This window comes from Brienomyrus brachyistius, chromosome 6 (genome assembly GCF_023856365.1).
Source record: "Brienomyrus brachyistius isolate T26 chromosome 6, BBRACH_0.4, whole genome shotgun sequence".
Taxonomy (NCBI): Eukaryota; Metazoa; Chordata; class Actinopteri; order Osteoglossiformes; family Mormyridae; genus Brienomyrus; species Brienomyrus brachyistius.
The window spans coordinates 11624022-11648997 of record NC_064538.1 but is presented as its reverse complement, the minus strand read 5'-3'; the positions used below and the strand labels follow the sequence as shown (position 1 = coordinate 11648997).

At 41.7% G+C, this 24976-nt stretch overlaps 2 protein-coding genes across 5 annotated transcripts in view; one reads left to right on the top strand and one right to left on the bottom strand.

The window, feature by feature from the left end:
• ptpn18 (protein tyrosine phosphatase non-receptor type 18) overlaps positions 1–15266 on the bottom strand; it is an 18356-nt gene extending 3090 nt beyond the window's left edge. The window contains exons 1-13 of the mRNA XM_049016026.1: positions 15125–15266; positions 10014–10122; positions 9739–9815; positions 9537–9632; positions 9338–9376; positions 8797–8865; positions 8441–8503; positions 7704–7846; positions 7287–7353; positions 6944–7021; positions 5843–5932; positions 4265–4347; positions 509–798 (exon numbers count right to left, since the gene is read on the bottom strand). Of these exons, the coding sequence (XP_048871983.1) occupies positions 509–798; positions 4265–4347; positions 5843–5932; positions 6944–7021; positions 7287–7353; positions 7704–7846; positions 8441–8503; positions 8797–8865; positions 9338–9376; positions 9537–9632; positions 9739–9815; positions 10014–10122; positions 15125–15217 (1297 nt within the window). The 5' untranslated portion in view covers positions 15218–15266. The remainder of the gene's footprint in view (positions 1–508; positions 799–4264; positions 4348–5842; positions 5933–6943; positions 7022–7286; positions 7354–7703; positions 7847–8440; positions 8504–8796; positions 8866–9337; positions 9377–9536; positions 9633–9738; positions 9816–10013; positions 10123–15124) is intronic.
• mon1ba (MON1 secretory trafficking family member Ba) lies at positions 14828–24976 on the top strand. Of its 4 annotated transcripts, none has more exons than XM_049016024.1 (6): positions 14828–14870; positions 18278–18378; positions 19039–19638; positions 21074–21866; positions 22713–22860; positions 23468–24976. In XM_049016024.1, exons 2-6 carry the CDS (start codon positions 18294–18296, stop codon positions 23699–23701), a joined length of 1860 nt encoding a protein of 619 aa, XP_048871981.1. In that variant the 5' UTR covers positions 14828–14870; positions 18278–18293; the 3' UTR covers positions 23702–24976. The 4 variants fall into 4 exon arrangements, with proteins under 4 accessions (XP_048871981.1, XP_048871980.1, XP_048871982.1 ...); XM_049016023.1 differs by lacking the exon at positions 14828–14870 and adding an exon at positions 15207–15334; XM_049016025.1 differs by lacking the exon at positions 14828–14870 and adding an exon at positions 16128–16158.

Genomic DNA, 24976 nt, shown 5'->3' with positions numbered 1-24976 from the left:
AGGGCACAGGCTCAACCTTTTCTCCAGCGCCCCCTGGAGCATTTTGGGGGCGTTGCGGACCTTCTTCCATAGCCTGATGGTGATGTGACTGTTCTACCGAGCCTCAAAAGTCATGAGCCACAGACCACTGCTGTTCATTGCAGTGCAAAAACACTGCACTATTGCACTATGGGAAAATGGTCTTTACTACTCCTGCCGTCTAAAAAAAATTAGACTGACCTCTCTGCACTTTTTAGACCTTTTTGGACCATCAGTGAGCTGTGAAAATTAATTTTACACTTGTTCTATGGAGGCATTAATTACTAATATACTGTTTAAGCATTAACCGGTGCTGCACTGAGCACACTACGTTATTTGAGAAGCTAAATTAATCAACATGACATGATTTGTTGAGGCTTCGCTGAAGGAGCTACATGAAGCATGGAGAAAAAAAAGGATGGAGAATTGACAGAAGGTACAGGTGAATGTAATGTGCTTGGAGAGAGCACTGCATTCCGGGAAGCCTCACCGGAGACAAACTCGTAGTCGTCTGATGAAGAACTTTCCGGTCTTGCCCTGTCTGGCTTCGCAGGCTGAGCGGGAGGCCCGCTGGCCCGATTCTTGGGTTTCACCGTGCTGTAGAGCGGGCCGGGTGAAGAACTGGCCGATCCTAGTGGCATGTTGTCATAGTGATGGACAGTTGGGTGAGGGGGGGCAGAACCGGCAGCTGGGTGCCGTTTGGGCTTGTTAACGACGGCATACGTGTCGCTCATGTTCTGGCGCTTGGGGCAGGATGTTCTGGGCTGAACGATAGGCTTGCTGCAGAAGGAACACCAGCATAAATTTACTGCGAATAACTAAGGTAAAGTAAGATGTCACTAGTTTGAGTAAGATGTGCTGTTTGTTTCCTCATGGAGAACCAGCACTACAAACACTGCAGCTAAATCAGTCCAGCAAGGCCATATATTATTTATGTTTGTTTTTTAACAAATTTTGTTCATTGCTATTACTTTTTTCTAAAAGTTGTTTTACGCTACTTTTTATGATATATGAAGATTACAGACTTGGCGGGACATATCTGCAGCAGAGATCAGTGCATTCGATATTACTGTGAACGGGGACTGACTCAAAAAGAAACAGTGGTCTGTCTATTTGTAATAGGCCATTTTTTAATTTGATAAAGAGGCTGAAACAATTGGAACGTGGTCGTGCTCTTAGGCGCTTATTGCAGATAAATCGATTAACCTGAAATGAAGAATCACACTGCTCCGCGGAGGTGGAAAGTTCTGGTTCCGGACCAAGATTTTCTTTCAACCAGCCAGATGAGTATAAAGAGCCAGACTGACATAGTGCTCAACTGGCTGGTTGGTCCAGACCTCTGCTGCTCAGTTCCCACATATAAATGCTATTAACCTTCAAAAATCCAGCAAACTCATGCAGAATAAAAAGTGAAGGCTATTTCATTGATCAAACATTATGTCATTAAGTTAGCTTAAGTGGTTTGAAGTTTAATTAATTAACTCAACGTAATGATGCATGCAGCAGGTAATCTGCTGTCTGACAGAGATACACGGCGTGTGACGCAAGAAAACAAGAAGAAAATTAGGAGCGAAAGAATGGCCAGACTTATTATAGCCGATAGGAAAGCCACAGGCGCAAAAAATAACAGTTCAGTGCAACAATAGTGTGGAAAATGTCATCTCTGAACACCTCTAATAACACGCAACTTTACCTTTGAAGCAGTTCTAGAGGTAAAAGTTCTACCCGATACTAGCCAGGTGTACCTAAAAAACTGGCCATTAAGTGTAGTAACATTTACTTATTTATCAGACTGTTTTATCAGGTTCAGCCTAAAGGCTCAAGGGTCCAACATGGTAGTAATCTATATAAATTCATAATAATGAATATAGATATTTAACAATTGTATGGTACCAACTACAACAACAAGCATAACCATAAATATGAACTTGCGGCACCCTAGTGCCTCAGCATTATGACCCGACACCGCCAGCGTCCCGCCCCTGCTCTCTATGTTTTCCTTGCACCTTGCAGCTTCCCTCCAAGTACGGATTTCTTCTCATAGCAAGAGGACAAACTTTACGTGTCTCAGTGGCGTATTGGTGCCTTTAAATTGGCCATTTTGTGTGAGAGTCTGCGCATGTGCCCTGCAGTAGACTGGCATCCTGCCCAGAGTGAACCCCAGCCTCGTTTCCTACCTCAGCTACCTGATCACTTAGATAACCAGGAACTAAGGCCAGGCGGGGGCGAGCTTTCAATATTTGAGTCCTGAACACCTCTCATAGAAAAGGGAAATTAACATAGCATGGCAGATTCTCACAAAAGATAAAATCTAGGGCCTTTTGGAAAGAAAAAATCATGGTCTATCAGTATATATACCGGATATGCACCTTTAAAGCAAGCATAATGTTATATACTGTACAGATCCAAATGAAATTCAAATAAATATTTTCTAATGTTTTTCTAATGTCACACACGTCATTCTGGTTCAGTTGAACAAATGGGTTTTGCATCACTGTTATTTGTTTAAACTTGGCAGATGAATGACACATACCTTCCAGTGCAGGCTCAGCTATAGCTCACTGGAAAACTCAGAAAGAACATTTATATGGTGTTGACCTTTTGCATAGGTCCAAAGGTCTTCTTTCAAGGTAAAATATCATCCCACAAACTACAATTTTTTACAATTTTGGTTATTGAAAAGGTAACTAATCAATTTTTATAATGAAATATAGATGTATGTATACTACTTGTGTAAAACATTGACCCGTTACTTGCTCCCCATTATAAGCACCCCAAAAGGGTGTAGGTTTTTTAAAAAATGTTATTTTTGGCCTAAAAAAAAGTCATGTAGGGGGGAAGGGTCTTTTTTCCACTTAACTGGGACTGGGAAAGTGCTTTCAAATACAAAAAAATGGAAAAGAAAAATTGGCCCTATATCTCAAAGAGGAAATGAAAAACAAAGAAAGATAAATAAATAAAAACAAGCAAAAAAGTTCTGGAACGTAAGAGTAATTCAATGCCAAATTTAATCAAAATCAAAAATGATATTGCAATCCTTTTTGTAAGACTGTTGAATTAAACTGGAATGAGCCGTTCACAATCGGCACTTTAGAGATGCTTGATAGCCTACCTGTGCGTCTTTGGATAGTGAGAGGAAACCTTGGGAGATCATGCAAGAGTCACACACACAGAGCGGGATTCAAACGCCTGACCCAGGAGGTGTAGGGCAATAGTGCTTCCCACAAAGTCACCATGCTCCCCTTGACCTAAAAATGATCCTCACAATTATGTCCTTTATCCAGAGATTTATAACAGACCAGACAAGACGAACAACTAACTGATTTTACCCACATGGGTCCCTATTCATTATTTTTGTATTTTGGATATTGTTTGCTTGTTTGAATGCTAAGTGATGTATTTTTAAAGCCTTTTTAAAGTGCATTGTATTTACTGCCTTAAAGTGCCACGGAATTATCCTCATGTGGCATGGAAATACAGGATGAGTGATTGTGTAAGATCTAACAATCTGCTACTAAGCATTTCCCACTTTCTATGCCAGACCACTCCAGCAGTTTACACAAGTTTCTGGTGAGCAGTGAATGGAAGATCGTCACACTACCGAGGTAACACAGCTCAGTGAAGCAAGCTTGGTTTGCATAATGCCTCACAAAGGCAAAGCAGAGTAAAACATTATCTCTCACTCACAACAATTATGCCAATAAGTAGATAAAAAAACACAACCCAGTTACATACATATAATCCAACTTTTATCTTGAAAACCTTATAGCTTAGTATTAGATTCTTAACCATTAAACTCGATGCCAACATATTGGTATATGGACTGAACTGTACAACAAGCTTATTGGGATCTTAAAGCCACAATGTAGACAATACAGTCTTTCTCATAATTTCCCTTATGCATCATCCCTGCTTGTATTTACCCTGCACGTTCCTCATAAAAATGTAGCATGTTTTATTCTGAAGGAGGTGACTGCCCTACCAAGTGTGTCTGAAATGAATCTTGAACTCCCTTCTCTGTTTGAGTCAAACATGCACCTCTTGCTTCATAACCACTTCTGCCTGCGACTTTCACATATTTCTGACAGTTTCTATATCAGAAATGACACTGGATGTGAGGTCTAGCGTTCTGTTGGCTTCGGGCACAATTGAGACAGTCGGTACCCGCAAAAGGATACTGATCGTTTTTGTGGGTGACCTCGAAACCAAACGCACGCCAGCCCGTCGGGAAATGTGCTCTCCATACCTGTTGGATTCCGAACTGCTGCTTTTGAAAGATGCTGCTTGTCGCTCTTCTTTCTTTAGCGATCTCACATTATCGTAGCAAGGCTGGCAAAGCCGTTCATGGCAGGAAGAGATAATCACTTCAGTGGCAGGCTGGTGGAACTTAGAAGACTGGAACTTTGCATAGAGGAAGCTAGCATACTTCCGGACGTTTTTTTCATTTCTCACTTTGTCTGCACACTTCTCTCTTCTCACAATGAGAAGCTAAAGAGCTAAGCACTACAAAACACCATGAGTTACCAGAAACAACTTTTAAAATACTCCTAAAAAGAGTTAAGGAAGCAAGATATAAGCCCTACCAGTCACCGTTTTTAGAAATTACTGATTACACTGAGAAACAACGATTAAGAATTATTTATGAAAAGTGCAATAGCTATAAATAAAACAAGTGACAAGCTAGAATATACTTAAGCATTAATATATACTTACAGTACTAGTCAAAAGTCTGGAAACGCTTATTTGAAATCATTTGTTTTCCAACAGGATAATGACCCTATGCGCACCTTGAGGTGATGTAGTGAGCAGATCTGCCTGCCCTATAGCTGACATACGCTAAGTAGGTGACAAAAGGGACCAAGTGAAACAATAATCTGAAGAAATACCACTGGTTGAATTCCGTGACATTACAATTATTTACACTAGCTTTAATATTTCACTCATTTTCTTGAGAAACATAGTTAGCAGCCAGCAGCTCATTCATCTCAGTATCACCCTGTGATACTGAGATATTTTTAATATAAATGAATTGACAAAACGTGTTTTCTGGGGGGTGGAGGAGGGTTGTGCTGTGCAGAATCTCACATCGGGTGCCAGATGACCTGGCCCCCACAATCCCCCCCGATCTGAACCCTATAGATCTGGTTTGGGATGAGTTGGATCAATGACTAAGAGCAAAGTGGCTAACTTTTGCCCAGAACTTGTGGAAGGTCCTTCAGGACTGTGGGAGAAGCTTTCCAGGTGGCTACATCTGCAAGCTGGTTGAAAGAATGAAAAATCTTAAATTTAAGTAAATTTAGAGATGCTCTCTTGCAGATGGTCATTGCTATATTTGTCATGTATTACTTCATTGCCTCTAAGTGAATAATGTAGCTAAAATAGAGACAAATGCATTAAAAGCTGGTGTGTCCAGACTTTTGACTGGTGCTCTGTGTGAGAATACACCCTCCACCACACACACATACCCGCTCACGCACATGTAGGATATACCTATCCTTATGGGGCCCGTTCATTCACTTCTATGGGAAAAATGCTAACGCAAACTATGACAACCTTAACCCCCACCGTGCCCTAACCATAACCATAAGTAATCAAGCAAAATGCAAGAGTTTTTGCATTTTTAGCTTTTTCATAGCAGTCACTGATTTTTATAAAATAGAGTTTTCCCTTATGTAAACCGGTCCTCATAAGGAAAAAAAAAAACAGATATTTATCACGTTATGGGGACATTGTGTTCCCATAAGGATAGGTATACCCCCCCCCCACACACACACAGTTTTTATTGGATGTCTACTATTAGAAAGATGTATAAACACTGAAGTACCTCCATTAGGTTTTGATAGTTGTGGCTTGAGGATTCCAGGGCATTCTCAAACATTTTTGACACAATATGGTACAGAAATTCATACTGTTCCTGAAATTACAATAAGTAATAATAAATTGGATATATCATCATCTGCATCATCAGCATCAACACCAAACTTATACATCAATTTTATCTTTATCATCTGGTCATGCTAGCTTACTTGTCCAAATTCCATCACTGTTCTTCATATACTAGTCTAGCATGGGCTATATATTTGTTTGACATCTCACACATTGCCTGATGTTTCCTGCCTTGTGCCTTATGCTGCCCACTCCCAGGCGCACCATGACCCTCTATTAGATAAGCAGCTGAAAGTTAGAGAGTACAGGGTCACAGTGAGCCTGGGGATTATCCCAGGAACTATGGGCTACAAGGACACTGTGGATGACATGCTGGTTCGTCACAAAGCAACACACATAATCACACACTAGGGAGCACCAATTCACCTAAATCCGGCAGGAGAAGACCAGAATACCAACAGGAGAGCTGTGTGACACAGGGGAAACACGCAAACCCCACTAAGGGTTTGGGTTTTTCAAAGTTCATGCCCAGATTTGACTCATTTCCGTAACAAATTAGTACGTTTGATTTGCTAGTAGCCATTTGCAGAACTGCTGGCCCTCCGAAACCATCAGGGTTAATGACCTCATCCTAAGGGGCAGTTCTGATGCTACAGTCACTACACACGTTGCCTACATGCAGTCAACAAGAGTCACAGTAAAGCAAACACATGAAAGCAAATTTACAAATATGGGCCAATTCATTTCTGTTCCGGCAAAGATCATCGGCAGAGCAGTGGAAAACATCTGTATGAAACATCATTTTGCACCATGGAATATAGACGTTAAAAATAATGAATAAATGGGCACAGATCCATACCTTATCTTACATTATGTCTTTTTCAGTCTGTGGCCCCTGTGCCTAAGCCCCTAGCTAATGGCAGACTGCAGACTCAAATCCATAATGGGACTCAGCTGCTGAATTTTAAAACATGACACGGAATATATTGACATTTTAGCACTGAAAAAAACAATGACAATGTGACAGTTGCTGCAGTACCTTTGTCTGAACAGCTGACGGCCTTTGGCTCCTAATTTCCAGCACAATGTCCATGATGTTAAAATCCTCGCCGATCCTCTGGCAAGATCAAGAGTGCAGCTTTAATAACTAACACGTCGACATTTTCAGAGCGGCAACTATGGCGACCATAGCATGGACCTACTGGAGGGAAGCACCCTGCTGCTTGCTGTGTGCGTTTGACCGCAATAAAGTGGTAATGTTATCATAAGAAAAGATCTATAGTATGGTCATTTAAGAGTGAAGCAGTAGCTCATGTTAGCCAATAAATAAAACATGCTATCTGAAGCTATTCACAGACAAACTGACTTGACAAGTGTAGTACCTTTATCTTTAGAAGATCATTTATATAATCTAGTGTACAGATCACTCCTGTTCTTCCGCATCCGGCACTGAAAATAAGACCAGAAAGAATTGGACGTTATATTTTTTTAAATGACTTATTGACTACACTCAACTGAAGAAAAAAAAAAAAGCATCACAGTTAGAAAAAACAGTCATGAGGTGACAGATGAGTTAAACGCCACCCTCGGTGCTGAATATTTCATTCATGTCACTTAATTTGGAGAACATTTTCAGACACAGAGTTCAAATGACTGCACGCAGCCTGGCACTGACAACAGGAGTAACATGCAGTGATACATAGTAATGAGCATATGGGCAATCTGTCTGCAGTGTGAAGCCCAACGTCGGCGTGCGAACGCTGTCGGCGAGTGGGGCGGGGATGTGGCCCGGGCCGCACCTGCAGTGGATGACCAGGGGGGCGGCGCTGCTCGCCTGCACCTTCTGTGCCATGTCCATCATGTCTAGGAGGCCGTCCGACGCCAACGGAATGCCGTGGTCGGGCCATGCCATGTACTGGAACTGGGAAATGCTTCTCGTTTCCTGAACGGACATGGTGAACATATGCACAGGTACACGCAAGCACACAGACACACACAGACACAAACGTTTGTATTCATATCCATTCGCTTCTATGGGCAAAACCCTAATCCCAACAACGACAACCTCAAACACTACCTACCCATAACCTTAACCATAAGTAACCAAACAAAATATGAGACTTTTGGCACTTTTAGTTTTTTAATCCAGTTACAGATGTTTTGAAATTAAGTTTCCCTTTGTGGAGACTGAAAAACGTCAATATAAGGTTTTTATTACATTGTGTAATCCCATTTTTGTTTTTATAACACACACACACACGTTTCTGTTTGGCCGAAATTTTCACATTAGTCATAAGTATATCAGCGTATTTCTGCTTGCAAAAATGAAGACAACATACATAAATACACCATTAAATGATGTACTGAGACAGATGCAAAGGGCGTAACGTATTCATGACCACGCTGTCAGTTAAAACAAGAAACATTATGTTGAAATAAATTTCACTCTTTTTTTTACAGAAGTCTTTCAGCCATCTGTATTTGTAGACTGATTGATTATGTGTTGCCACAATATAACAATTCTATCGGCACTTACGTCTTGATATTTCACGGAAAACGTGCGGACAACAACTTCCTCATTTGGCAGAGACTCATTCAGCTGTGAAAGTTAAAACATCACAGGTTTAAATATAACCTGTACCACCTTCTTTACCGTTGATGTGGTAATGGAATGTTTTGTGAAACAGATATTTGCAATAAAGCAAAACCTCAAGCACACGCAGTTCAATGCAGATGTTAACATTGTAAATGTTATCCTTTAAAAAGCTTTTTACAGGCCTGACATTAAATTATGCAGAAATTGCACATTTGAAGGCTGCATTACGATGCAAAACCTTCCAATTCCTTTGATCGATGCATCTAACAAAAATAAAACTGAAGGCAGCTTCTCACATTTGATGTAACAAATGGTCCAAAGATGGCTGTCTTTGAACTGGGTGGCCAGTACCGCTCACATTTTTTCTAAAAACCAGAAAGAAATTAACACGTCAGACATGTTAAGCAGAACTTTGACGAGAAATTGCTGTAATACCCAGAAAGATCAAAGGACTAAAGACCCAGGTTTACGATGCAGACAGGAAACAGGGGCATTATGTTTGCTTGGGTCCTGCAAAGGTCTGGCCCTCTGCTGGTGGGATCCGACAGTTTCCTTCCTCTAGTATTTCCATCATGTGGTCTGATTGCTAAACGCCATCTCAGGTGCCTCTGCCGAATCGTCCATAAATGTACCATTTGGTTAGGGTTAGGTGACCTGGATGGCCATGGCATGCAACTCATGGTTTAATACTGGTCATGTTCATAGTGTGCTTTCTAAACGGGTTCCCTTCATTTTTAGGGTATCCACTGTGTAACTGTTTCGAAGAGTACAGTGAGGAATACACTTCATTAATATTTTTCATTGTTTTGTAAAAATTTCACATTAGAAGGCAAGTACCTTTCCCATCTCTATTTCTTTGCAAGCCATAATTATGACCTAAAAGAAACAAACAAAAAAAATACAATATAAAATGTCAAATGTTTAGCTGCAGGCCGTTTTTGATTTTTCGTCTGTACCATGATTGCAGAGAAATCAACAAATGTAACAAAACGATCCCTGTAATAACAGTCCTCTCAGCCTTCCGATATTTACTCACCTTCACTTCATATTGCCAAATCATCCTCCAAAAATCTATTACAGTGTTGCTCAAGGGGCCTTGGGTTGCAATATATAATCTGCTTTTTGTGGCACCCTAAACATGAGATGAGATCACATGACATTTAAACACGTTCCGCTGTTTGACCACAGTGGGATTGGTTTATAGCGAAAGACAGAGGGACAACAAAGACTAGCTGTACCTGAATTAAGCTGGCATTGATGTAATCTGACTCAAACTCTTCCTTCGACAGGCTGAGCAGCACTCGACTCTGGTCATCTGCATGCAGGAACAAGGAAGAGACAGTTCGACGACTGGTCCAATCGTCCGTGATTTTGAATAAGTATGACACCCTTTCCTGTATGTGTTTCAGCGTGCAATGGACTAATGAACCAATAGGGTGTCAAAGGCTGGCATTCATGAGCAGACTAACAATGCACTGCTGTTGATTCGATAAGGTGTAGACTTCGAACTCACAGGGCAAAATATCTCTGTAGCGGTTTTTCTTCGTGTTGTTCTTCAAAGCCCCTGCTTCCGTCGTAAGACCAGCCTTCTGTTTTGTGGCTTCAGTCTGTGAGCGAATAAGCTACAGGCGCAGTGGCGCATGTGGTCATTTGTTGAATACAGTTCCCAAGTGACAATCTCATGCTACAGGCATGCGGTATTAAAGGTATTTCAGCTTTTCAAAAATGAGCATCTACGGTACACATATTCATACACATTGACACATAATAATACGTTATATCACAGGCAATTTATAGATACTAGTTGAGGTAACTGCATGTCATTTGACCACAGAAGAATAGTGGACTACCTAGAAGAAACCTGCGCGACACATGAAGAAGATGCAAACTCCCAGCATTCAGTGTGGGATTCAAACCCATAACCAGGAGGAGTGAAACAGAAGGGACTGGTGAGACACCAAGTTGCAAGATGCATTGGCTAGTTTAGTAGATATTAAGCAAAAAGCAACATAGAATTGAGGAAGCAGGGTCAGTCTGTTCCCAGACAACTGAGGTTAAGGACCTTGCTCAAGGGGTCAACAGTGAAATCTGCCAGTCAAAGCATCTGAACCAGTGACCCCCCAGTCATGGCCACAGAGTCCCAAACCACAGAGCCACACAGCAACCCAACAAATCACATCCATATATACAATGTAATATATTAAGCCAATCATGCTCAACTTCAGTGTTTAAGGGCAGTCATTATGCGGATTTTACATTATATTTAAATAATTCTTTTATTATTCTAAAAGAATCAAAGAACTCTAGGACAACACAACAGATTTCACTGTGTCATTATTCAACCACAAAGTAATCAAAAATTGCAGAAGCCCCACGAGAAAAAGCAAACCCTTATTGGCTACATTGGAACGGAGAAGTTAGCAAGCAGATACCACTAATCAAATGCACTTACTTCATTATTACTGTGACCACTGCTTTAAAACCAGAGCCTGGAGCTATTAATGCTAGGAGGATGACACCGGGTTGGTCCTGCCGATTCATTTTTCATAAGCTTGAATTGTTGTTCCTTCAGACTTTGTATTTTATACAAATGAGTGTTTCAAACCTTCAGGTTTAAGCCCGTTTCTGCATCGCGACTGCTGACCGAGTATGAAAGTCGAGCTGCCGCCCACACGTACCCTCCGGATCAGATCTGTAACACTGCTACAAACTGGAAGTTCACTTCACTGCCGCTTGGATTGTTCCAATCAGAGGGTAAGATGCACCCATCCATCTTGCATAACCACGTATTCAGTACAGGCTCATGATGGACCTAGGAAGCCTAGGACATGAGGCTGGGGAACACCATGGACAAAGAGTCCAGAAAGTAAATTGGTGTGCCTGCTGCAGACCACGCAAGCTCCCGCAGACTGAGTTGAGGGCAGAGACTGAGCAGAGCTGGATAGATCTGGTCCAGTGAGCAAAAATCCTGACCGAGATTTTTTTTCAACCAACCAGTAGAGAACGCTGAATAAATGGATCTTTAAAATTCAACTGGTCTCTGAACCAGAACTGCCCACCCCTGGAACTGAGCCCCCAGTCTGAAGGTGTAATAGTACAGTGCCAACCCCCCAGAGAGGTGCAGGCATGGTCAAAATAAAAATAGCTGTTTTAGTGGGCTACCTGCATTTTTCTCCAGTGGAAGCAATCAAGCTTATTTATCACATGTTGATGGAAACAGGAAACAAATAACTTAACTGGATTTCAGAAAGGACTATATTCTTAGAGGTACTGCCATAGGTAAAGTAACTTTAACATTTTATTAAATGTATTCACATCCCGCAAAACAGGGGTCGCTTAAGAAAGCTGTCATTTTAACAAATTACCTTATTTTTAATGCAAAAATAAATGATTGTTTTAAAAAGATCATTGAACAGAATTATTAATAGCAACATTGTTCTCGGCGTGCTATTGTGTTAGAGAGCACCATTCACTTCAGACTGCAGCAGTTTTATATTTGTCACTAATGTACCTGCAGGCAGTTAAAATAAGCTACTGGAAACTTTGTTTGGTTTAGCTAACTTGAGATGATTTGATATCCTTTACCTTCTGCCATTTGGCCATAACTAAGGCTGCCAGGCTTAAACTGGGGCCTTTTTTACAGTGAGAGCTACTTCTACAAAAAAAAGTAAAAACAATAACCTCAGAGTGAAGTGATGGCAAAAACTTCCAAGCCCTAGAAAATATGTTGCTGTCCCACATCAAAAAATTCAAAACTAAATATGGATTATTTTATTTTCTAAGCCAGACCACAGAAAAGACAGGGTGTGGCACAGCCACCCCAGTAAATTTATCTGCCCCCTGATGGCCACCCCCAGATTGACATTTTCTACAGGCTCCAGTGACATGACCTAACAACTGACCTCTGAACCAGAACTGCCAAACCCTGGAATTGAGCCCCCAGTCTGAAGGTGTAATAGTGCAAAAAATAATGAAAAATGACGTCCGATTTGTGTGATGTATCACTCAGGGGATTCCTGCTGGCTAGTAGTGGCTCGCGGATCATGCGCTGACAACTGCTGCCTTGCATTTACCTTAACAACAAGCAAGGCAGAAGTGCATGAGTTGTGAATTAATACGCAGTGCGTAACTGCTGAATACGCCTAAACTGAGGCTTCCTGCATGCAGAAATAAATGCTGGTGCTAGTACAGTAGTACAGTTCATATTAGAAAAACCACAAAACAGAAAAAGTGAGAAAGAGGAAATGTGCGTCTAAATGGTAAAAAAAAGACTTTACTGTAAAAAAGTTTACAGTTCACATTTGTTTAATTTACTCTGAAAACTTCAGAAAAAAATGCGTGCATATCCATCCATCCATCCATCCATCCATCTCCTGTAACCGCTTATCCGATTCAGGGTTGTGGGGGTCTGGAGGCCTTCCTGGGGGCCTTAGGCACAAGGCAGGGAACAACCCAGGATGGGGCACCAAGCCATCGCCCAACATGGCGACCTTAACCCCTACCCAGCCCTAATCTTAACCACAAGTAACCAAACAAAACAGAAGACTTTTGCCATTTTTAGTTTTTTGATTGCATTCAACCTGAAAAATGGTCCCCACAATGTCAAAATAACAGGTTTTTCTTATACTGTGGGGAACATTTGGTACCCACAACGTAAAATAAAAATAATCCACACACACAAAATTAATTCTTATAATTCTTATTTATAAATTATATGTATATATTATACGTGTATGTAGACATGTATAACATATAATCATACATATAATTAATAAATAAGAATGCTTACATAAAATCATTACTATGATTATTCTTAATAATAATAATAATAATAATAATGTGAATAATAATTATTGTTATCATTATTGTTATTATTGTTGATATTATTATTATTATAAAGATGCCATATATGAAATCAAAGTGCTTATCTGCAGGTAGATATATGGCCGACTATCTGTAGGCAGAATAGGCAGTTTGTCTTGGACCCCCAGATCACCTGTCTTGCGGAGGAAGTGAAATGCTCGGCACTTTTCTTGGTGGGGGGGCTGCCATTTAAAGGTTTGTCTAGTGCCCCTGCAAAGGCAGGTCAGGCCCTGGTCGCAACAGGACTGCAACATGTAAATGTGACCAGAGCCGCATCATCTAAGCTCTCCTACATTGTAGAATGAGGAAGAAGGACGAATATGAAGCTTATCTCACTTTCACAATTAAGGTACTGACACCGCACAGGACCATGGAATGACTCTGATGAGAGGATGGGGGTGGTCAGGGGGGGGAATAAAGTCATCGCCACTTGTCTCTCTGCTGTTGAAAAATATAACATTTTGTTTAAAACACGGATATAATTCGAGCTTTTATTGATAAAGTTTTATCTGTTTGCATTAAATAATTTGCAGGTAATATTTCGGTGATTGTTCATTACTGCATTCTTAATGACGGCCCCTGGTCCGTGATTAACCCATTATGATAAATTATACGAATACGTGCCAGGCTACTAATTTCCATGTTTGATTTACACCAATTTATCATCATACTGCTACAACAGGCTACCAACATCATCGTGATCATACATGAATATCAATAATAAGTATAGCAAAGCGAATTAGGAAGGAAATGCTGCTAATGGCAGAGAATAGGTGATTCATATGCCATATAATCATAAAACTGTAGAAAGCAAGGTTTAGGTCGTCGGTTCAAGTGTTAGGTGAGGTCTAACTGTAGTTTCGTATGCGATGGGGCATTTATATTAAATACGTACATAATACGTCTTAAATGAGAATAGCTACTTCAGCGTCTTTAGGTTATAGCTGGTTTGGGTAAAGACCGGCCGGGTTGCCAGCTTTGGACAGCTGGCTAGAGTAAAAATTTTTATTCGCGATAAGTCTGTACACACATGCACACGTATTTACATGTATGTGACAGTTTTATTACCTTGTAAATAGACACAAAACTTTTGATGTAGCCAAGTTTATGTTTGTAATGGTCCGTAAGATTTCTTGCGTGAGCGTCTGAAAGCTTGAGTCGGCATATGTGTAGACTCAAGACATTGGCGCACTTTGCTAAATAAACGGTTAACAAAAGTTTATTACAGAAATACATTTTAACTGTAAATGAAATTTAAAACGTAAAAAAAATATTGGAAATATAGTTTATGCTTGCAGAGTTTAGCTGTTGTTTGCTCAGTCACTTGTCTGACGGACTATTGATCCACCCTCCACCCTTCTCTCTGGGAAACGCAGTTAGCCTAGTCCAAAGTTTCATAACAAGCCGTAAGTAAATACCACGAAGATCGAAAAAAGAACAAAAGCATGTTGAAAAAAATGAAACGAAACGCCAGAAATACAGTAGTTCTGGACAGTGAAGTGCGATGGTAAATTTTATTCACTCAATTATTTTCTCAATATTTGTCTTAATTATTTTGCAACATAGCTTACTAACGAAATTAAGACGTATATCTAAAACAATATACAGAGTAAAAAGCAGTAGCTTCTTTTAAATACATACGAAGACTCCACTACAAATGTATCATTTATAGCAACTTCTGTTGTGCTGTAAGTGAGAAGAAATGTTTAGCTGTTGACAATTAAAAAATGCGATCACTTACAAGACTAACTTTCTACTTACATTGTACTCTGTAGCAATTTTTTCCACAGAACCCCAGTCATTAACTCCGGGACGTTTCACCTGATCCAGGAATTTTTTCAGGTGCCTTTCCATTTTGCGTAAAGCGTGCTAATTCAAAATGCTGCTTAAAATTAAAATTTAACTTTCGAATCCAAAATGTTTGCTTCACTGAATGAAACACTGAATGTTTTGCAGCTGACTGCAATTCACGTGAGTATATTGAGGAGATAACTACGCTGCCTTCCCATTCGTCATGAGCTACACTAATAGCTGGCTTGTATTATTTCCTTTTAGAAGTGCAAGTACGTGTCAGCGGAAAAAGTCCAGACGAGGAAGTTTGCTTTTCTGTTATATAAAATGTAGGCTAAAACACCGGCATCCTCAGCAGTACAGGGCACATGTAGTGCAATATACTTGCATACAAACTGCTGTTCTTTAACAGCATATGCGTCACTGTTTTAGTGACTGTGACCCCTCAAGGATCGGTAGCCTGCCTTAATTTTTCAAAATATTATTTTGCTGCTTCAAAATATTTTGTAAATACTATAAACACACAACCTGAAATGAATCTTAAATAATTATTGGTGATGGTGTTATTGTTGTTGTTATCGGTGTTTAGCATCTAAGAAGTCTATAATTTTTTGGCATTACAGAAAATAACTTCATCGTTAAATTTGTGTATGCACTTAAATAATAATTCATCCAAAATAATTTCGAAGTAGACGGTAACTAAAGCTCCGGCATCGCCATCGTGTGGATATCAGTGGTACGACCCATATTTTAGCCGCTTTCCCGCTTACCTAGAGGGTCACGGGGACACAATGTTTCCATTACGACTCATCTTAGACAGTGAGAGTCAGTCTGTAGGATGCACAGGGCACACGGTAGGGTACAACCTTGTTGGGATGGCAGTAGACACACAAGAGTCTACAGAACTATTAAGAACAACCTTGTAAAGTAATACTTTGCTATTATTTTGTTTTGATTCAGAATGCGTTATATTGATTGCATAAACCGAAATGGTGGCCAAATAGGTGAGAAACATTGTTCTATATTCATCACAAATATCATGCAATTCTGATACTATGAAACATGACGGTTCTTTGATAGAACTTTATACCCAATGCCACATCTTCGAAATCGACAATGTGAATCGCTAAATTGGAATTGCATTTCTTGTGCTTGATTCTTTTTACTTTAACTGATGTGGATAATTAGTTTGTTGCAAACAGAAAGACCAAAATTGCACCCATTTGCTTATTGCACTTATTTCTAGACAGTCACATTTCCAGACACACTGCCAGTAAAATTAAGCTGGCAGCATGGAAGGATGATAAATACAGAATATATGTGAAATTAAGAAAAGCTTAACAAACGATGTATATCCAATCGTCATATTGTAACTGTAAAAAGCTATTTATACACCATACAGGCAAAGTCACTTATTATAAGGCAATATTAACGCCAGCTGTAAAATTATGAGGTCAGACACATGGCGTTTGTTTCTCGAGTTGAAAGTAATATTATTACACAGTTAATCTTTTTCTGACATCGATCGCCTGCTCGCTTCATGCGATTGGTTGAAAATCACAACACCGATGAGAAAAAAAACGACGCGAAGCCTTACAATTGGCTCGTACTGTACGAGCTTCCGACTCCTGGGCTGATTCTCGTCTCGGGTATTGGTGGAGTGTAGCTCATAAACTCTAATAAACCGTTTTGTGTTGGCTAATGCTGCATGCCAGTCTACCGGTATGAGGTACTCCGGATGTAGCTGGAGAGCCTGTCGGTGCCCCTTTCAAAGTGTTTACTTGTTATATTTATACGATTGACGTTGCGTTCTGATGTTACCGCGGGACCGTTTCGGACTTGAACGGACGGACGTGAATTCCATTTCGTCGTTTATTTATTTGTGCAATAGGTGCGTAAAAGAGCAAGGCTAGTTAATCGCCTTAGGTTGCCGGGAAAGGAGAATTAACTTGCTAACAGATTAGGAGCAGAACGGCGTCATTCACTTGAGCTAGCTAACAGATATGTGTTAGCGTCGCGCGCTGCCTGGGTAGCTAAGCCGCGTTTCGCCTGAACGGAAGGGAAACAGCGACTCGTATTGGGTAAGTAAGCAGTCGGTTGGTTAGCTAGCTCGTGTTAGTCGCTTATTGGAGTAACTTAACTGCCACCCTGCTTTGTCGTGAGGGTCCTTGGAACATGAAACGTATGATGGATTTAAGCTATAGGGTAGTTTATTATATTATATCACTATAGGGTAGCCATTTGTGTGGGTAATCAAAGTTACCGAGCTACACTGCTTCTGTAGCTAACCGGTAGCTAACAGGATGGTTAGTTTTGTTCCCCCGATTTGCTTACAACGACACCCAACACTTGGAAAGTTATTTTGCTTGCGGTATAACTATGTAAAAATCCTGGTTGTGTAATCATACTTTAGTGACGATTTTCGAAAATGTTAACTAGCTGTTAGCCTGTTAGCAGACAGGTAACCTGCCTTAGGTGATTGTCACATGACGTCAGATGTTTGCTAGCTAGTATTTTTTTGACCCCCCCGCAGGGGAAACCTCCCATGGAGGGTTTTTAAAAATCGGCGGTGCAACTTTACATAATATATTTACCTAATGCTATCACTAGTCACATGACTTTAAAGCTTTATATAAGAAATAATCCTGTAAATCGCGCTGAGTAAGTAATATCTATTCATTCATCCTTTTTCCCATTTATAGGGTCCTGGTGACCAAGTATTATGGAATAATAAACTTCTTTCAAAGTAATTATCCTGGTTTCGACCCAAAGAAAAAGTGGTGTTTTGTATGAAGCTGATATGCATAGCTTTGCTTTACTCCCTTAGGAATAAACGAGGTTTTCTGAGAATCGTTAATCCGATTATGTTTAAATTTACTCAAGATGCTTTGAGATTTTGTCGAGCGATGCCAATTCTTTAACCTTGTAACGAGAAGCATTCTTTTTGAAAGTTTAATACACTATAGCAATTTATTGGGACGTTTGTTAAATGTTCTTAATAGCTTTATTTTACAAAGACATCCATTCCGAACACAATGTTTAAAATGTAGTTAATCTAATAATAATGATACTTGCTACTCTGGATAATTAAATACTTCCTCATTCCATATTATGTGCTTTCAGCATCTAGGATGTTGAGATGGAGGGTGAATATCCACAGAGTCAGGAGCCACAGAATGTGAAGTGCTGTGACTCCCGGTTAGACTGCAGCCACATTCGGACAGGTACCAGTTCTTCGTTGGGCAGTACTACTGTCATGTTATGCTCCCCGGCCTGATCCAATCTTCATGTCACTGAGGAGCACATGCCCTCTGATTTATGTGCTGTTGGCTACTTTCTGCTCCAGAACATGCCTGACAGAGTTCTACTCGTGTGGTCCTCCAGCCAGAACTGTTAGCCTGTTGTAGGCCTCTCAGTAAGGGGTGAGAGGGAGCATTGGGTAGATAAAATGAAACTTTTCTCACCGTGCTTGTCTGGTTTCGGAGCTACAGGTGTTTGGCCCCGTGTCAGAACAACCCTCCTTACAGTGGGCATCGGAAACGAAACCTTGCTGCTTTAAAAAGCTTAAGTATCTATTGGAGCTAAAAGCATTGAAATTAAAGGGATTCATGTGCAAGAATAACTCTGATGTTCATTCTGAATATTCCATTATAATGCACACTGGGAGATCTTTAACAACACCGATTTTGATAAAGTTGTTTTTGTTTCACAAACTGAATGAGTGATATTTTTCTTTTATGTCAAAACTCTCTTGTTTCAGCTCAGAAAGCTCACTTTTTCTTCTGTACATTAAAGAGTACCTGATTAGTTTCTATAGATAAGATGTGCATTAGCAGCAGGAAATATGGCTGTTTGGGTTTTCACTGCTGCATCTCATTCTCTAGATAATCTAATCCAGGATGTGCCAGAATGCACAGTACAAGACCTGTGGCCCAGTAAAAGAGATGACCTCAGCACCAGTGCCACTAATGGGCCTTCGAGTGGGCAGGAGCAGGATCCACCAGAAATGGGCAAAGGGCCTGAACAGAAGCTTTCAGACACAGGAAACGGAGAGCTCCTGGAGAGCCAACCGACACTCTGCGTAGCACCAGTAGAAGACTTGGACGAGGTGTTTAAGTCGAAGGGCGCGGACGATGAGGACCAGGCTGAGAATGCCTCCGATTCAGCCTCCACTGACAACACGCTGGAGGACTCCAGTGAGTTCATGGCGACTGTTCTGGGCAGAGGGAAGCTGGAGGACGACGCGCCCGAGGCTGGGCCAGACTCCCCGACGCTGGCGCCCTCCTCTTCCCACCGTGATGAGGACATCACTGGCGAGAGCTGGAGGCTCCACAGGAAACACGTGTTTGTGCTGAGCGAGGCCGGCAAGCCCATCTACTCGCGTTACGGCAATGAGGAGGCGCTGTCCTCCACCATGGGCGTCATGATGGCACTGGTGTCCTTTGTTCAGAGTGGCGACAACACCATTCGCTCTGTGTACTCAGGTGAGGATATTTAAAGAGCACTAACCTGTTCATGTCCTTCAGTAAATTAATGACATTCAGTAACCATGAAACTCATTTCAGCTGATAATGCGAATACTGCTGTATTAGGGATTATTTGCCAGACACAGCAGAAAATTCTGCCTTACAGTGTTTACGGTTCAGATCTGTTCATCTCCAATTTGCATATCCAGTACATGGTCAAGGGGAGCTTGGAGACTCTTCCGGGTAAAATTGCATCCAAGAACAGGATGCCAGTTCAGCACAGGGCACCCACACTCACATTTGCACACTATTGACAATTTTAATGATGCCAGTTCATCACAGGGCACACACATACACATTTGCACACTTGGGCAATTTTAATGATGCCAGTTCACTCAAACATGTACCTTTAGCCTGTGGGAGGTACCTGGAGTACCTGGAGGTAGAATATGCAACCCGGGAGAATGTAAACATGCTCGCTTTGCGCTTTCGGTTCTGGGAACTTGGGGCACAAATGCTATCTGTTGATCTGCCACATTACCTCTGTAACCACTTCTTCCACACTAAAGTGTGGAGAGATTTGGGCAGCAGCACACTGGGTTGATTTAACAATATATTTATTTGCAGTAAGTACCTGAAGAGGACTAGTGTGACTGAAATATAACTGCCCATCTAGCAGACTATACCATGAACTGCCATCCGTCTGATACTGCATTTGATAGATAATTGTTAGGGAGGGGTACAGATTCAGAGGCACAGCTAGGGGTTTCCACTCTCAGCTGCCTTTTAAATGCTGTTCCAGGTGGCTGTGCTTTTTCACACAATGAAAGTATTTGAATGGTCTAAAAACAGGGCAACTATTAAGTACCTGAAGAGGACTAGTGTGACTGAAATATAACTGCCCATCTAGCAGACTATACCATGAACTGCCATCCGTCTGCTACTGCATTTGATAGATAATTGTTAGGGAGGGGTACAGATTCAGAGGCACAGCTAGGGGTTTCCACTCTCAGCTGCCTTTTAAATGCTGTTCCAGGTGGCTGTGCTTTTTCACACAATGAAAGTATTTGAATGGTCTAAAAACAGGGCAATAAAACAACTGATTTAGGTCTCAAACAGTAACTCAGTGTTCTGTTTAATTTAGCTGTAGCCTAAGGCATTACGGATTTCATGGCCTGGTAATACTATATCATAAAAGACTTGTCCACCTGAAAGGAGTTTTGTCTAGCTTACTTTATATGACTTACTCAAGCATTCTGAGGATAATGAAGTAGTCAGAGAACCATAGGAACAAACAGAATGCATCCGTCATGAACAGTGTTCTGAATGGCTGTAGTGTGACTTAAATTCTGCATAAAGTTTGTTCTGTATGTGGACTGGTGTGTGCAGCTGATGCCGTGAACTTGCAGTGTATCGTGTGTCTCTCTCTAACTGTGCTTTGCTCCCCGGCCAGATGAACACACAGTGGTGTTTATGCAGCAGGGGCCCCTGGTGCTGGTGTCTGTCTCTTCCAGCCGCCAGTCTGAGCAGCAGCTGCGTGCCGAGCTCCTTTACGTTTACTACCAGATCATCAGCATGCTCACGAAGGCCAGTATAGCCCGCATCTTCGAGCGCAAGAAGAACTACGATCTCCGCCGACTGTTGGCGGGGTCCGAGAAGATTTTGGACGGCCTTCTCAACATGGTGGATTCGGACCCCAGCTTTCTTCTGTCTGCCGTTCACTGCCTGCCCCTCGCCTCATCCCTCAGGGACTCCATTAGTCAGATCCTGCAGAAGGCCATCACGCCCAACCTGGTGTTCTCCATCCTCATCGCCAAGAACCAGCTGCTGACCATCGTCCAGGAGAAGACGGTAATTGAAGATGCCAGGCTGGAGCCAGCTGACCTCCACCTCCTCCTCAACCTCATAGGAGCCTCCTCTGCCTTCCAGGCCGGGGAGATCTGGACCCCGATCTGCCTCCCCCTCTTCAACCCTGACTGTTACTTCTATGCCTACATCTCGTACCTGGACCCCCCGGAATGCACTGTCTGCTTGCTCCTGCTCTCCACCGACAAGGAGGCTTTCTATGCCGTGGCGGAGTGCAAGAGGAAAATCGACGAGGGTATGCGTGCACAGAACGCTCTGCGCTCAATTGCCAGAACACAGTCATACAGTGCCAGCCAGGTCGGAGTCTCAGACCTGAGACACTTCATGTACAAGCCCTTCGACGTGCCAGACAACCACCGCCAGCTCACACAGTTCACCAGGTGTGTGTGCTGCAGTCTCTCTATGATGTGTGAAATTTCGGTATAAAAACTTTTAAGGTGGTTTTTAAAATTGCCTGAGCAAAATCCACAGTCTAGTCGAGTCGGTATGTAAACGAGGAAGTGCTCCACCCACCCACATACTGTAATGTAATACTAGTGAAATGTAATACTTTTCCTGTAACCTATCGGTGCTTTACATTTTATGCAAAGTATTTGGGTACAATGGCATCAAAATAGTTTTGGTTCTGGATACCTGGTAGAGACATAACGAATAGGACTGGTAGCTTTAACTGTTGTCAGAAATGAAATTTCCTGAATATTTTTAAGCAGCCAATTTGAGCTTTGTTTAGCATATAATTCATGTAGAGCATACATTAATAGGTAGTGTTTCTATGATGAAGTAGACTCTAGTATTTTATACTAATCATCTTTTGCTTAGTTGTGACAAGGCCACACTGTCCTGATGGCTGTATTGTTACCATGGCGCCTGTCTACATTGCCTAGTGCCGTTTATGCAAACTCATAATTAAATTACTGACCCAGGCCTTTTGAATGGGTCCACAGTATGATAGGAACATGTGATGAAAGATAAGCCTGCTTTTCCTAGCTGCGAGCTGCTTTGGCGCATGCAATGTGACTGTCTAAATGAGGTGTGCTGGGCGTGCTACACAGTGCTCTCTCACTGGTTCAGAGCAGATAGCACCTCAGGGAACTTCCCATCAGTATAAGTGGTATGTAAACGTCTTTGCATTCAGAAAAAGGCCTGTGGGGTGCCTGAGTGCCGCTGGACACCGGCATCAGTTGCACGTGACCAGTGTGTCCATGTCTGCACTTTCTTTATCGCAGCCCCGAGATGGAGGCCCCCTACAGCAGCGAGGAGGAAAGGATGAGGCTGTTGGACCTGTACCGCTACATGCACAGTCGCATACACAGCTCCTCACGGCCCCTCAAGCTCATCTACCATGTGGCCGAGAGGGAGACGCTGCTCGCCTGGGTAACGGGCCCGACTCGTTACTGATAGTGGAATCAGGTTTATCTGGCCAAGAATGCTCACACATACAAGGAATCTGTCTGCTGTTCAGGGCTCACATACTTTCAGTAGGTATAGACACATTTAAGACGAGACACCATGATCACATACAGTTCTGTTGATATATTCGATTCAGTTCATTATAATTCTGAATGGTACGTGAAACAGAAAAAGTGAAGGAAGACAGAGACAGAAAAATAGAAAGAAAGGCAGAACAGAATAAAGGAGAAGAACCAAAAACTCCAGAATAGGGAGCTGAACCTTTGGGGTCACATGACTACGCAGCCCACGCCACGGCCTTTGAAGCATGATGGACGCTCAGCTTATGTCCAGTGCATGATGAGCTGCTGTGAAGCTGGGGTGTCTCTCTTTAAACTGAAACTTGGATCTGGTTCCAAAGTGCTCTCGACGCCTCTGACAGAATACTCGTAGATTGTGAAGTCATTTTTTGACACATGAGGCTGTTTGTTTTATAGATTTTGTTTTGAGTGTGATTTCTTTCCAAGCTGCCTGTTTAGATGATAAGACCGCAGACTGACGTAGCACATTCTCCCTTGTTCTCGTCTTATAGGTCACCAGTAAGTTTGAGTTATATACCTGCTTCAGCCCCCTGGTGACCAAAGCCTCTGCTATCAATGCTATAACAAAGCTGTTACGTTGGATCAAGAAAGAGGAGGACCGGCTCTTCATCCGAACCCCCCCAAAGTACTCCACCACCCCTAACCCCAGCAAGAGCTCCCGGGCGAGCAAGGGCGGCCCCGACAGGCAGGACAACACTGACAATGGGTTTCTGTCCCTCTTATAGTGGAATGTCTGCAATATCCTGCCGCCTGTTTGAACCCCGGAGCGGCTGTGATGGGTCAGATGCAAACAATAAGTAGTCATGTGTTTAAAGTATCATAAATGGATTGATAAGTTAATTTCTTTCGCAGACTTTTCATTTGTTTAGGAAATGTATGATTGACAGGGTGCAAATAAGTATTTGAATAAGATGAGGGTGGGGTGCAAACTGATTTGTGAAGCTGTGTCTGAAATGTTTGTGTGCTGTGGAAATTCCAATGGTAATCCTGCAGGGGTCTTTTTGATAGGATTTTATTGTATTGTGAAAAGCCCCTTTCACGCCTAGAAACTTGGTTTCTAGAAATAACTGAAGAAATATTGACGAAAACCTTGTATTTCATTTCAACTTAAGATGGAATCATTTGAATAGGAACATCCGTCTTTTTAAGTCATGAAAAAATGCTGCACAATGTTCATTTTTTGTACATGTGTAGGTGAGTCTCTCCATGTCTGCACTACCTGCTACCCAGCTGAGACATCTATTTTTTTTTTCTTCCAGAGAAAAATGTACAGTGTGAAATTTGTGTGTGTGTGTGGTGCTTTTTTAAATGAACCAGTTATAACTATCTTTTGAAGTCTTCGTTATCTGAATGCAAAATTTATTCTTCCCGCCCCATTCAGAAAGTTCACACAGTCTGATAATGTCTTATTTTCAAGCCAAAGCGCAGAAGTCTTTGGTTTTGAATTGGTTCACTGCCCTAAAACCATCCGATAGAATTGCGCAGTGTCTCATCTCTGCCAGCCATCTTCTAAAAGGTTTTATTCCCCTCCCCCCACCCCTTATTATAATCACCTGCACGAAACAGCATGTGGTGTTTTTGAATATTAGTTACCCTGGATAAAATGTAATATCGGATGAATTCTGGAAGATTCACTTTTACCTTGCATAGGACACCTTGCATAGGACACCTTTTGAATGACAGTTTGGGCTTAAGCTTAAGACTGAAAAAGCTTAAGTTCAATGAGGGCCCCGAGATTCTATTAGAGCTTTCATGGCTTCAGTCCTTTGACGTACATCGTGCCCCCCCCCCGTCCCCTGTGTTGATATTTTACAAGCAGGCAGTTGTTTTCACATGCAGTTTTGGTACTCTGCTGTTCACCTTTTAACCTGAGACCTCATAAATTCTGTCTTTTAATATATTGGGGTAATTCAGGGAGAGGATGGAACCTTTTTTTAAATATAATTCACATGGAGAATGTGTGGAGAGTGGCTGAGGAAATAAATCTCCCATGTTCCCCA